At 36.4% G+C, this 14,414-nt stretch overlaps 1 protein-coding gene and 1 long non-coding RNA gene across 5 annotated transcripts; one reads left to right on the top strand and one right to left on the bottom strand.

Annotated features, from left to right (window-relative positions):
• The first annotated feature begins 1,648 nt into the window (after positions 1–1,648).
• LOC108765990 (synaptic vesicle glycoprotein 2B) lies at positions 1,649–14,204 on the top strand. Of its 4 annotated transcripts, none has more exons than XM_018514979.1 (12): positions 1,649–1,720; positions 6,659–6,944; positions 8,593–8,740; positions 8,799–8,979; positions 9,097–9,418; positions 9,497–9,655; positions 9,731–9,819; positions 9,906–10,070; positions 10,156–10,275; positions 10,392–10,612; positions 10,698–10,860; positions 10,944–11,124. In XM_018514979.1, the coding sequence occupies exons 2-12, from the start codon at positions 6,675–6,677 to the stop codon at positions 11,122–11,124; spliced, it is 2,019 nt and encodes a 672-aa protein (XP_018370481.1). In that variant the 5' UTR covers positions 1,649–1,720; positions 6,659–6,674. The 4 variants fall into 4 exon arrangements, with proteins under 4 accessions (XP_018370481.1, XP_018370482.1, XP_018370483.1 ...); XM_018514980.1 differs by lacking the exon at positions 1,649–1,720 and adding an exon at positions 6,450–6,568; XM_018514981.1 differs by lacking the exon at positions 1,649–1,720 and having other exon boundaries at positions 6,675–6,944; positions 10,944–14,204.
• On the bottom strand, positions 4,499–6,646 carry LOC108765991 (uncharacterized). Its single transcript, XR_001940353.1, has 4 exons — positions 6,567–6,646; positions 6,299–6,473; positions 5,314–5,628; positions 4,499–5,179 (listed from the first exon to the last, which is right to left on the bottom strand). It is a non-coding gene; the product is annotated as an uncharacterized LOC108765991 (long non-coding RNA).
• Positions 14,205–14,414: the final 210 nt, after the last annotated feature.

Raw genomic sequence — 14,414 nt, 5'->3', positions numbered from 1 at the left:
ATATATATAATATGGATTATTTTAAGGAATTGTAAATGTTAATGTAAACCATTTTAAAATATTGTCCAGAAAACATTCATAGACTTTTTAGAACAATTAGCGGTAAGTAAGCAATCTTGCAGTTTTCCGAATTTGTTTCGGCAGCATTTGTTGAAAATACATCTTATATGAATCCAGTATACAATAAAAATATATGTATGCATATGGTTTCATATCTATATATATCATAAAAATTCCATGTATATATTCAGAATTAAGCAACGCGTTCAAAAATACAAATAATTTAAATATATTAAAATAATATATATACAATATCCAAAAAATATAAGGCACACCGTTACTTATCAGATACATAAACCATTTTCTTTTTTTTTTTTCATTAAATTTTTAATAAAATTTTCAAAAGTTATTATACATCCTCTTTGATATTTTCAAGTACATGAAATATTAAACATATTCACAGAATATTTCACCCAGAATCACATGGAAAGCCTGTTCGAGTTTAGGAACCATCTCGTTATAGTAATTATCGGACTAATGATTCGCAGGGGAAACTCCGGTCGGGGCGAAGGCGCTACCGACGACTCGCGTCGGACGTCGCGACGCAAATCGATACGAGGCACAGGCGGCGTGTCGACGGCAGTGTTTGCGGCGGCAGTGTTGTTTCCTTCGTACTGCGAAAATGTTACCGGGTTGTTTGTTTTTCATGGGCTGCCACCGGGAACAACCGGTACGTCCGTTATGCCCGCAGCACACTATCGCGATATAGAAATCACGCGAGATAAGTCTGTGCTTCCGACAGCAACGTTTTGTAATCTCGTTCATTCGGAAAGACGCATCGCGACCGATTCACCGCGTTCCGCACGGCGCCGCCTCTCGCTCCACCGAGAATCGATCCCCGAGGAGAGGACACGGCGCGCGAAACGCGACAGGACGCGAGCTCGACATTTGGTGGTCCCTGGTGCGCCGCATCCTCCGACGAGGAAGAGCATTAATTCATAAAAAAAATTCCGTTGTATCTAAACGTACATTTACAACGGGGAGATACGCGTCCAAGTGTGTCCGAGTGTGATACTCGCCTCGCGGAAAATTGAACGTGATATTTGAAGCTCCGTGGCGATCGCTCGTTGAGGTAGGTCGGCGGTGAAACGACGAAACGAGATACCACTTGTGTTGAAAGACAGAGACGCAATCACTCCTCGAAATACTTAATATACGTTCCCTCGTCTATATCATCCGTTATGTAAATATTGAGATTAAATCGCGTCAAGACGTCGAAGTAATTGGACGGATTATCCAGCTGTCTACATACGGAATCGTTGCGGAATCGTTACGTAAAATTATATCACGCGTTCGATTGCGTTCGCACTTGTGCTGCCGACGACATACGCTGACATTATTGTAAGAACGGGGGTGCGGACGACTCTATGACGGACGATCGACGGCAGAGTGTTGGCGAGGAGGTGCGCCGCGTCGCACGCTGCTGAATTAAACAGTAGTCTGCTATTATCTCATTCCTGAGTTGGACTCACAAGTGCCGAAGTCCTCACCGTTACGTTCAATGGCAATGCTCTTGATCGATAACCCGACGTTCTACAGCAGTTAATCTCGACGAGAGCTGGCGCGCCCGATTTTCTCCATCTCGGTGAAATCTGTGAACGAAAAAACGGCATTATCATTGGGAAGGTGCAGTATTTCACGGCGACTCCCTATCAACCAGGTGGGTGATTTATGCATTGCGAGATAAGAGAGTCATGATAACCGGCTCTAATAATATTAATTCGCGCCCGACTACGATGACGACATACATATATGCGTCTATTTTTCTCGATTGTACTTTCTATATCTCTCCTCATTTTTTTCTCTTTTATCTGCAAAGAGGAAAAAGGCCAAACGACGTGACGCGCGAAAAGATAGATCGGCCTCGAATAAAGTTTGAGTGATGGAATAAGTAATAAATATTTTGAAGGAGCCAAGTTCGAATCTCGATGATTGTTTTGCGCAGTAAATTCTTTAAAGTGCTTTAAAGATGTCTATTAGTATCAATAACATTAAATTACTTGTCAATTTAATTTGTGATATTACATACTCCAGCTTCCGTTTAGAACTGTTTCAAAACCGACGAATAATCTCGAAGCGCAATTTACTTGAAAATTATAAAGCCCATTCTACAATTATAAGTGTAATTATAAGTGATTACAGTTGTAAGAATTGATAAGTAGACTGCAGATATTTATGCAAGATACTTAACTGAATATTTTGCATAAAATGCATATTTTGCATAAATTGCATATTTACAGATGGCAACCTGAACCTCTTTACTTTACTTTTTAATAATTCTTTAACGAACAACGCTAAAACTGGCCGATGGTTAATATTCAGTTAAGTATTTTGCATAAATATCCGCAATCTAGTGATTACAGTTGTAACAATTGATAAATCACAGTGGAATATGAAGAGAATTATCATTAATCAATTATTACAAATCAACTACTTACAACGCTTACACAATTATAGAATGGACTTGAGATTCACACAAAAATATTTATAAGATTATTAAGATCAGCTTTGACCGGATATGACCTTCTTTGTGTAGAATAAATGTATTACATTTAGAAAGTTATCTTGGCATTTCATTAATGTTGTAATAGCGCTGTTTGATGAAAAATTGCGCTGACACAATTGCGCTACTTTGTAAAACCGTTTGAACGTGAAGGCCTCAGTTAACAGATTATACCTCTTATTCCAATCTGGTTTCCCGTTTACAAGCAACATTAATTCCAATCGAAAGAAACGAGTTATTATAGTAATTAATAGATATATGCAATTCTTTTGACGACTGGTTTTGCGCGATAATTGGAATAAACTCGCACTTGTGTCCAAGAATAAGCTTTATAAATCGCACGTCTCGCTTCTCTCTACACAACGCATCGTTATTTGGCTCGTGTTCATCGGTCGTACTTATCTATGCATATCGCGTTGGTCCCACGTGCGGCGCATATGTGTCGACAGCATAATACGGCCGAATACGGTGATAATGAGCATGCAATCGTACAAGTCCAGACAACTGCGCGTCGGCAAATACACGCAAGACCATCTCGCATTAATTAACTACGGAATGTTTTTCTTGTCTCATCATTGACATCATGATAAATTGACTTGTTGCAAATATAAATTGATACATCATATCTCATAACATTCTTAAAATTGTTATCTAGATTCTTCCAAGGCAAACGTCTTCAAGAGTTGTATTCCTGCAACATAAAATAATAAAATGTTGCGCTCGCATGTGTAATTATACGTCGCAGACAAATTTCTGGCATGCAATTCGGAGCCAATCTCCTTAGCGAAAACGTTGCAGGATGTTATTCGTCATTCGTCGAGACTTGCAATTTGCAACGTCGAATATTTTAGCAAGTAAATATCTCGAATGAAATTTCTGTCTAGATAAACTCGTCCTAATATAAATCAGATGTCTGGTTTTGTTATTTGCATGTAAAGCGTTGAGAATTTAAACATCAAAGAAAAATCGACTCCAAAATATGGATGCGTCTAAGAGACCAACAAGAGATCTGTTGCAACTATCCGGAACCGATTCGACTCTCTTTGAAATGTTGTTAAACAAAAATTTAAGATACACATTATATTGGTCCAATTTGAAATTTATAAATATTGGCGCGTCCAAACAAAATTTAAAAAAAAAAGTCAAATATAAAAAGATAGAATATACTTAAATTATTATTAGCATTACATTGAAAAAGTATTATTTAGTTGTGTGTAAATCATAAAACATTTTATTTAAAATTATCTCAACTCAAGAAAAGAATAATATAATGGAATCTATATTTTTTTATACTCAGGAGTTTCTTAACTTAAAAAAATTTATTAGAACATCGAAGATGTAATTCAGCATTTCAGAAATATTAGAAATATATATAATATTTTGCTATAAATTTTTCAAAAAGACGATTCCAAGAGGGAGGCATGGCCCCTTCTCTGTGGATCCGCCAATACTCTCAAAGCTAACGCTTACATTCGATTCTACTTAATTATTTAAAAAAAAAAAACAATGAGATATATAGAAGTGTTTCAGACAAAACTTTTATGGTTTTTATATACTTTATAACTGTGTATTTAAATTTGTAAAAAATCTAATACATTCCCATTTCTCATTATCTTCAGATACTCTACATTATTTCATTGGCTGCTGAGCATTTAAAGATAAATTTAAGGAAGCCTTAAGTACAAGATCTGATCTGACTATGAATACGGGCATAAGTCTAATTTTCAGGGGTTGTATATCCTTCAAGTCTCATATTGAGCCAATGTAAAACAATACCTGTCTCTCAGATTTTGTGTTTAACAACATATATGTAATGAAGAATGGCTCAATATAAATAACAACAATAAAAATAAGAACAGCTACGAGCCAAGAAAATAAACAATAAATATGTTTAACAACATATTTTAAAAAGAATCAAATCAGTTCCGGACAGTTGTGACAGTTCCCCGTGAGTAAAGTATTTCTCCTATAAGAGACGCTCTCGTATGTAAAGCCGAGTAGAGGCAAAACGCTAATGTCTACCGATGACGGACGCTACTGTACGGTCGCATTTCAGAAATAACTAACGGCGAGAAAATAGAGGACTGCGAAAAAGCGAGTCGCCGCGCGGCCGTGACTGTCGACGACATTGGCGGTCGCGAGGTTGACACGTGCACGTGCATACACGCGGATGCGCACACACTCAACTAGCGTATGCTTGTGTTCGCGCTCGCGCTTGTATTGTTTGGAAAATGTGTACACGGGTTTACGCGCGCTACAGAACCGTATAATCGGTTTCGGATCGATAAATCGTGTACATATGCGGTCGCGCCCATAACAAAGCGCCGACACGTTTTGCGAAATGTACTAATTATAAACTACATACGCGAAAATTCTCGGAAATCGGAACACCGCTGCAACGTTAATGTACGAGCTCCGAAAGAGCTAATATCGCCATAGAGACGAAAGAATATAATTTTAACATCTTTTTTGCGATCGTTGACGTAGTAGAGCGTCTTTTTGTTCCTCGTAGCTGATGGGAACCATTGACGTAATATTACACCTTTTCACGAGATAAAACTGATAAGGGCGAGCATTTGTCGTTCTGCGGTCAGCGAAGCGTTAACGAGAAACTTCCTATAATATGCATTATTTTTTAATTACAATTTTTTTTCCAAAACATAAGAAAAACTTTCTATTCTTTCGCATAAATGCGCGCGGATCTATCTACTTCTATATATTCTGCAGTTTTCATCAAACTTTGTGTATACTGGTATACTGAAAGCCATGTAAAGTTCGATGCAGATCGATGAATTAGTATGTAAGGACACGCGAAAGAGAGAAGTTTACGCGCGTTGTCGGCAAGTCTTGCACCAATTCCGGGAATTAGTCAGCCTTGGTAGGACACACGACCGCCGCGTGTTTCAATGCGGGCTCACAAACGTTGAATTATAGCCACGAAAGTACAATAAGTGCACGCGAACGCTGCTCCGGTTGCTTTGTGACGGCCGAGTAAGGTCAACATTAAGCCCGTAGATTCACCGTAGAATCCGCAGTTGCCAAGAACACAATTTCGCATAAACTACCTGTAAAAAATATATAAAATTATTTACGAAAATATGTAAATCTATTTATAATCATTATTCAGACCAATCTTTCTCGAACGTTGTAATTCTCCGACTGCTGATTACTATCGCAATATGTAAATATAACATGCATTTCTCTTCCCAAGCCTTAAATATGTAAATTCATTTATCGTTGGCTCGCAACCACGGACACAAAATAAAGTCGCGAATGTTGAATATTTCTTGTCACTATGACGAATATCGTGCACAATGAACCTTGGTCAGTGAACCGAGTTTATAGACAGAGACGTGACGCATGCCTTTCTATAAGCACGTGCAGCGCGTGATAAACCATACAACTGCAATGTATCAATCGAATAGATATTACTATTAAGACTATCTACAATCAGTCGGTACCGTAAAAATGTTTAACAATGCTCTAGTGAGATACAGTTATAATATTATTAAATATATTGTCCGAGGATCGTTTTTTACGCTGCGTCACGACGCAAAGTACCGCGTTTAATGTTATATCAATAGCGTCAGTCAAACGAAGCGTCGCGAATAGAAATAAAAAGCAGCCGCGAAAGTCACGATGACGCGCGCTGTATATATATATATATAAAATAAAACAGCCTCCATCTCTATGCTTCTATCGAAGAAAATTAGCTTATTCTAGCAAATTACTTACCGCTTCTAATTATTTCAACTTCCGGCTTTGTCTTTTAAACGTCAATATTGACTCAATGTTCCTACCTTTATCTCGATTCACTCATTTTATCTTATCTGCACTAATACAGAACACAACATACCTATCTGCCATAATTGTAGATATTACGATTTCAAGTTCAGTTCGCCGAGAATATCTAGAATAGAGAAGTGGAGAGACACATTATAGCAAAACTACGATAGCCATTTATCCTAAGAGACATGGGAAGTGTAATTATTGCGAGCAGTACCGGTAGGATACCGTCAGAGGATGGGATTAACGAAGCATTAGAGCTGTTCAGCGCTCAGTCATTGTTTCATTATCCGTTAATCTTGCTTCCAGATGGTTTCTGGCAGTGATGCCCTCATCGGAGGAGGAAAGCCAGTGGCTTGTTGGCAGCGGGGGCGGCCTCGCACCCTCCGGCGGCAGTGCGACGAAAACGGGCGCCGGCGAGCGCGGCGTGAACACTAGATCCGGTCTCTACACTGAGGAGATGACGACGCAGCCGACGAACGTCGCCACGGCCGGCGTAAACTCGGCCTCGGCCGATTCCGCGGAGCATGATCTCATCGACTCCACCGCGGATGCGACCCTCCTGGCGCAGTTTCACGAAGACGCCATCAAGCAGGTGATGCAGCTTATGTTTCATTGCTTCGGAACGAAATCTCTAAATTTGGGAAACCTCTAAGAAGACTCATCATCGTTTTCTTTTGTAAATTATAGTCCTAACTCATAAAAGCAGGAATATTTTTAGAATGTTGTATTTGTTCTTAGAAAAATCCAATAATAGCCTATTTGATACCCATATAGCACAGATCATTACAGCAATATTGCAATGTTTCGGCAGTAGAAAATAGAGAAATTGAAGAGATGAAAAAGATAGAAAGGAAGAATGGAAAAAAGGAGAGCTAAGGAGGATTGATAGAGAAATCAATAGATAAAGAGAAAGGCAAAGAAGAGAAAGAGAAAGTAACAAAAAGATTAGAAGAGTAGGATAGTGCAATAATATTGCAAATGTTGCAACAATGTTCCGCAAGCTTCTGTGCTGTACTGAGTACTAGCCAATTTAATACTGAAAGATGACTAATTACTTTAGTATTAAAAACACTGAACAATAATTGGTACTTTGCAACGAGAAACATAGTGATCATTTCATCTTTGTTTAATATTGACAAACAACAAGAATAAACATTTTCCAGCAAGGACACAGTGTAATGCAATGAATCATTATATCCTTGTTTAACGTTGACAAACAAGGATTTAATAATATACTGTGTCCTTGCTGGATAAAATATAGTATTATGCGTCTCTTGCTGGAAAACAGCTAGTTGCAACAAGTATCTTTAATCAAAATAAGTAATACTGGAACTACCTTCCAGTATTAAATTTCTTCAACAAGGATGACAGCAAATCTTTTTAATTCATGAAAAATAAAATTACCGATTGCCTACCTAACTCTCTCGTTGCAACTGCAACGTATTTTCCTGGCATAATTAACGCGTCATTATCTCTGTATTCACGATAGTAGCCATGAGTCATTTCTGATCATTTCAAACGTGATGAAGTCAACCACTGAACCATTATCGAAACGAGGCGTATCCAAGTATCGATCAAGTTGCTCGATCATCGTGATCGAGAATTATCGCTCGATTGGCTCTGTCAACGTCGAGTACGATATAAAAATATACCAGGCGGAACAAAAACATAACCTAGACAAAATGGCGTCGTCGTTCGTTTACCCGAAGTGAATGATTTTGTTCTTACGGGTCAGAGCGTCTCTCTCTTTCTCTCTCTGCAAAAATGGGCGAAACTCTGGACGATTCGGTCGTCAAGGCAAAATACGTACCGCGCGAAGTACCGGGCTATTTGAAGGATTTTCCAGTAAATATTTTTGACTTGATGTTACTCATCGGAGGTTACGTTCCATGGAGTAAAAGGAAACTAATACCTTAAATAATATATTTACTAAAAATGATCGTATTATGATATATTTATTGTTTATTTGTAGTTCAAAAGAAAGCATCTTTCAACTAACACTTGAAGAATTATAGATCTGTCTTTTTATAGCTGAAATAGTGTACACTCTTTGTTCTTAAACAGTGACATAAGTAGGAAGGAATGTTCTAGTGCGATCCATTACAACAGTAAAAAAACATGATATGTGCATTCTATATTTTTACTCATAAATGTTAACTTAATAATATCATATAACTGCAAAACACATGATAACTTCTACTGTATAAAATTGTATTAAGAAATGTAATGTAATGTTACAGGCTGGTGTTGGTTATTTCCAAATATTTGCTGCTTTCTGCACGGGTTTGAGTCTGGCTGCTGACACTGTTGAAATTTTTGTTGTACCATACATACTGCCAAGCGCAGAGGTTGAACTTTGCATCGAGGACAACGAGAAAGGATGGCTCGGTGAGTTGTTGCTTTTGTGCAAACGTATTTTGTGATGCTAAACAACATAATTTTTTAGGAAATATTACTCTTGTTGGCCTTGCCTTGGGTGGATTATTTTGGGGTGGTCTAGGAGATAGATTGGGAAGACGGAGGTCCCTTTTCTCAGCCATGTCCGTGCACTCTCTGTTCAGTGGTGTCGCAACATTTATGCCCACTTATGGCACTTTTATGACCGCTAGATTTTGCTCTGCTCTTGGGTAAGTAATTTTTTTTATTCAAATATTTAAATACATTCAGTATTTTTTCAAGCAAAAACTAAAGTGGTTATTTAAATATATTGTTATTATATAGTGATTTAATTTATTATATTACAGAGTAGGAGGAGCTGTACCTCTAGCATTTGTATATCTCGCAGAATGCTGCCCACGGTTAAGTAGAGGTCGCTGGACGGGTATACTCGTGGCAGCATGTGCACTTGGTGGTGTCTACGCAGCACTCTTGGCTTGGGCAGTGGTACCCACAACTGGAGAAATGGTTGTCCTGGAGAATAAGGAACATTTCAGTGCTTGGCATCGTTTCTTGTTATTATGTTGTCTGCCGGCGTTGTGCTCCACGTTCGGTCTTATCTTTCTACCAGAAAGTCCAAGGTATCTTATAGAAGCTGGTCGAGATGTAGAAGCAATGATGGTTTATCAGGTAATGATGTGCAACATAAACGATAACATTAATTATTTGGTATTTAATATTCAAATTTGTCAATAATTTATGTCTCAGAGGATATACAAGAAAAATAACGCCCGAAAAGGTGCAACAGGTGCTCAATATCAACTCTCTGAACTTGAACTTCCGACTAAAAGACCACGCGGCTTGGCACCACCATCTCCTAGCAATCACACTAGTGTTTTGGCAGATATAATATATTCAATCGAAATGGTAAATATTTCTGAAAGATATCTTATTATGTAAAAATATCTTGACTATAAAATTTAATTTATTCTTTGCCCATAGTTCTGGAATTCTTTCCTGGAATTATTTGCGACGCCTCATTTACGTGTGACTTTGGTACTGTTAATTATCTGGACCACTGCTTCATTCAGGTAAGTATTAATTAATTATCTAAAAGTTTTAAGTAATTACTGTTAATCAAGAATTTTATAAACTCACTCTATTTGTATTTGTTCAGTATTTACGGTCTTATGATATGGTGTCCTGAATATCTGAAACTTTTACGAGCGATGGAATACAAGAATCATACCCAACACTATCAAAAACAGGAACACAATGGTACAACGTTTACTGGTTCTTGGGAAAATCGTCAGTACAAAGACTCTACATTTTCAAACTGCAAGTACGGATATTATTTCGAAATACATAAATACAAAAAACTAACAAGTATTTTTTTCTATATAAATACAATTTCTAAATGTTCACAGATTTACTAAAATGATATTCAGCCATGTCGATTTTGACAATTGTACCTTCCAATCGGTAGAATTCAGTAGCATTAAGTCTAGCAAAACCCACTTTAGAGACAGTGTTATTATATATTCAAAGTAAGTAACATCATTTATATTATATTCTAAATCTATACATACATTATAAATTTTTAAATAAATGTTTATATTCATCAATATAAAGTACGAATATATATATATACACTTTGTTACAGATTCGTTGACACAGATTTATCTGCACAAGTTTTCACCAGATGTAAATTGGAAAATAACACGGAGCTGAGTTTAAGCGGATCCTGTCCAACTCTCGATCTCGATTACAACATTTATATCGAAGAAGCGTTACATGCTCATCTCGTTGCTCAATTGGCTTTTGTACCTGCTGCTGCGCTAGCAGGTTTGGCACTTACCGTTCTTCAGCGGCCAAAATTAATTGGTTAGTTATTAAATTTCTTTGAAAATAGCAAGCGGAAAATTTTAACTTTAACTCATTTATGACATTTACTCTCTTTTACCAATAGGTCTCTCGCTTTTCTTCTCTTCCGTTGTTGCATTATGTCTGATATTAATTCGCGAAAACAGTTCGGCAGTGCTTGGTTTCGAAGGTGGCTTCACAGCTCTTTTTGCCGTTGGATGGACATCATTAACTTTGGTGACAGTCGAGAGCTTCCCCACACACTTAAGGTAAAGAAGTAAAAATCTTTAGGATATTATTAAAAAATTGAAAATTATTTTGAAAAAAAGTATTTATTAATATGTTTCTATAGGTGTACCGGTTTTGGACTCATAGCAGCAGCTATAAGAATATCAGGTCTGATAGGAACCACAACATATCAGACATTGGTGGGTACACAATTAATCGCGCCCGCATTAATGACTGCGCTGGCATTATTGATTGCCAGTGTTATAACTTTTAAATTGCCTCATACTCATACTGTCTTCTTGTAAACTTTCCATCAGTAGAAAAGACTATCAGCAACACTGGTGTAGCTGAAACAAAAAATTTGTTGTCGAATTTACGGAACAAACTTATACGGCACTCTATCACTGACACATGAATTCTCAGAAAGAATAATCTCAAATGCGTCAAAGACGTAGAAAAGAAGAAGACGTGCTATTCTTTATTCTTCATCCTTAAGACTTATTCGAAAAAACGATGTTCAAAACATGTCAATACTTAATTCATTGATCAAAAAGAGAAAATTTTTTTTAGAATATGAGACAAAGTAACATATCCTAAGTAATAATGGAGCACAGTTGTCTTTCGAGACACTTGCATATTTGAAGCGCACAGAACGTTCACAGCGACTTTAATTTGCTAACGGAGAATAACTGGGACTTTGCAGATACTTGGATCAAAGTACTCTTGTATCCTATTGCTTATGAAATGTGAACATTCGCTATATGCGAATGACATGCTAATGTGCGATTAAAATTTAGAAAGAAGTGATGTCAAGATCAGCTGACACGGACGTTTCCGTGCGTATAATAGTCACTCTGAAACTAATATAATTACTTTGCTATTTTACATTTGACTATATATAAATCATTATGCAAGTATATTGAGCAAAGGACATACACGTATGTGCAACTATTTTAATAAGGCTCATGCCATAAAACGTGTCAATTTTAATAGAGGATGTACAGTCATCCATAATAATATATCGTATACACTATAAAACATTAATTAGAAATATACTGGCAATCCAGTTTGATATCTTAATTATTATTCCAAATACAACGCTTATAAAACACATAGCTGTTCTTACTTTCAACCTAGATTAAATAATATCGATACATGATGTGTGAAACTTGGATATATTCAAATATATTTCGCGGAAGGTACCTATTCGCTCAGATTCAATCACAAGACACTACACGAATATCCGCATACAGATTAATTATGATGATGCAACAAATCATTTTATATGTTTTTATGCAAGAAGAGAAATGATATTTTTATTTCATGCGCAGGAAATATTCCTATGAAAGGAAAATAATCAGACGATTATATGTTCAATACTTCCGCTTTTTATCAATTTATTAGCATGTACTAGAATTATCAACTAGATACTAGAATGTCGCTAATTCGATAAATGAGGAAAAAAGAGAGAAAGAGAGAGTGGAGGGGAGAGACACACATGATTCACGGAATGTAAAAAAACGCTGCCGTATGAAATCTTAATATCTAGATGCAAATTTTCGAACGAGAAAAAAGATAGAGAAGAAGCTTCGTAGCGTAAAAGCCCAAGATCTATCGTCAACGTTAATCGTCTTCTGACTTACAATACGATCAATTACATATATATATATGAACGTGTGCGTCTGACTTTCTAGTAATGTGTATATTAAAATGTAGAACGTTATTTTCTACAAGAACCAGGATCACACGTGTGTGTGTGTCTTGACATAAATATATATAAAATGTAATCTGTGTAATATATGTTCACTTGATGAAACTTTGTTAAAGTTTTATCTCTACCGACAACAGACAACAACGCATAAAACTGGCAAGTTGGAAAGAACATAAAGAAAGTTTGTTGAGAAAGGGAAGCAACTTATATATCTAGGCAATAAGAATGTAAGAAAGTCCGACGTGGATTGAGTCTCGCCTACCAGAATTCAAAAAATATACTTCATGAAATCTTGAAAGAATTTGTCAAGACGGAGAGAATGTCGGCAGATTTAATAAGATAAATGTTTACGTCCCATCACGGTTAGTGAGTTTTTTTTCATATCAGACTGTTGAAACGATTAATATATATATACTTATACATATATATGTATACAAGAGATTAATATCCAGGCCAATCCGGGCCGAGGTTTATGAATGTCTCGTCGAGGAAAATAGAAAGAGACCATTACGATGTCCAACATGAACGTAATTACACATTCCAACGATTGTCCTGAGGATGATTTCATCTTCTTTCGATGAAAATCCTAACGGAAATCATTTGTTTCTGCTTAAGGAGATCGCAATTCGTCGTAAACTTGGTCGTGGAGCGAGTTGTGTCGGTGCCGCAATTGCGATTACATCGATTTATGTGACAATGAATCACGAGGATTATGATACATCTGAACAAAAGATTCTAATTGGAGTGCGAAATTTAAGTATACTTACGAAACTTATCGTCGGGACCATACGACGTTTTTATTAGCTTCTTTTTATATTGGATGTTAATCAAAATACAATAATATTGAGATAACACACCGATGCCGGCACACACCGCAACCCCACGTAATTAATTCTGCTACAACATTCAAGTCTATCATCACACCCGTAGATATATATATATATATATATTACATTTTACTCGACATATCATATTTATGAGCAAGCACTCTAGATTTGTAGGCCTTAGTCGGATTATTGACTAGAAACACACGTAGGCAAAATACGTAAAATACGACGGTCGTGCGAGATGACTCTCAAGTAAAATAGACTGTTCGAGTTAGAGGATCTGCCGAGGCACTATTTTCCTATCTTATGTTTCTTTAGCGATTATGTTTAGCCAATATATGTAGCGTATATACGTTTTTTGTTTTACACAACGAGATTATCAACTGATTGAGTGATAAGAGGAGATGCAATACTCGTATAATCTGGTCAAATGCGCATTTTACTAATATTAAATACAATTACTCGACTCAATTTTACTAATATTAAATGTAATTATTTATTGTCATCACTGAGAATATTGTATACATATCACGTTATTCAAACCAGAATTAACGATCAGTTGGTAATCACTGTTTCACAGAGAGACTGCTTCTTATCGTTAAAATTGAAAGAATTTAATTAGTTAAGATCTTTTACATAGCATGATGACACGAGACATTGTACAATATATCATTTCTATTTTAGAGTTTACGTTTGGTCTGATCTTTCGACTGATCGCACAGCTTTTAATCCTTATGATACAAGAACGGAATGGGCTTTCTGCGATGAGTCATTTCCTAATCTTTAAGTCTTAAGCTATAAAAAATTGACCAATCATAATCGATTATTCTTCTTACATTCGACTGTGATTGGTGAATTTCTTATGATTTAAGACTTAAAACTTAAGTAACAGCTTATTGTAGAAAGCCTAGAAATGATACTTTGAGGCGAGATTTTTACGTGAGATTGTAGGGAATATGTGAATAAGTGATAAGAGATAAATGTTTTTTAAAAACTGTTATTATAAAATTCTTACATGTATCGAGATTAATTACGAAATTTATAGAATTATTTATTT

Source organism: Trachymyrmex cornetzi, unplaced genomic scaffold, assembly GCF_001594075.2.
Source record: "Trachymyrmex cornetzi isolate Tcor2-1 unplaced genomic scaffold, Tcor1.1 scaffold56, whole genome shotgun sequence".
Classification (NCBI taxonomy): domain Eukaryota; kingdom Metazoa; phylum Arthropoda; class Insecta; order Hymenoptera; family Formicidae; genus Trachymyrmex; species Trachymyrmex cornetzi.
The sequence above is the reverse complement of the archived record's forward strand: the minus strand, read 5'-3'. Positions and strand labels throughout refer to the sequence as shown.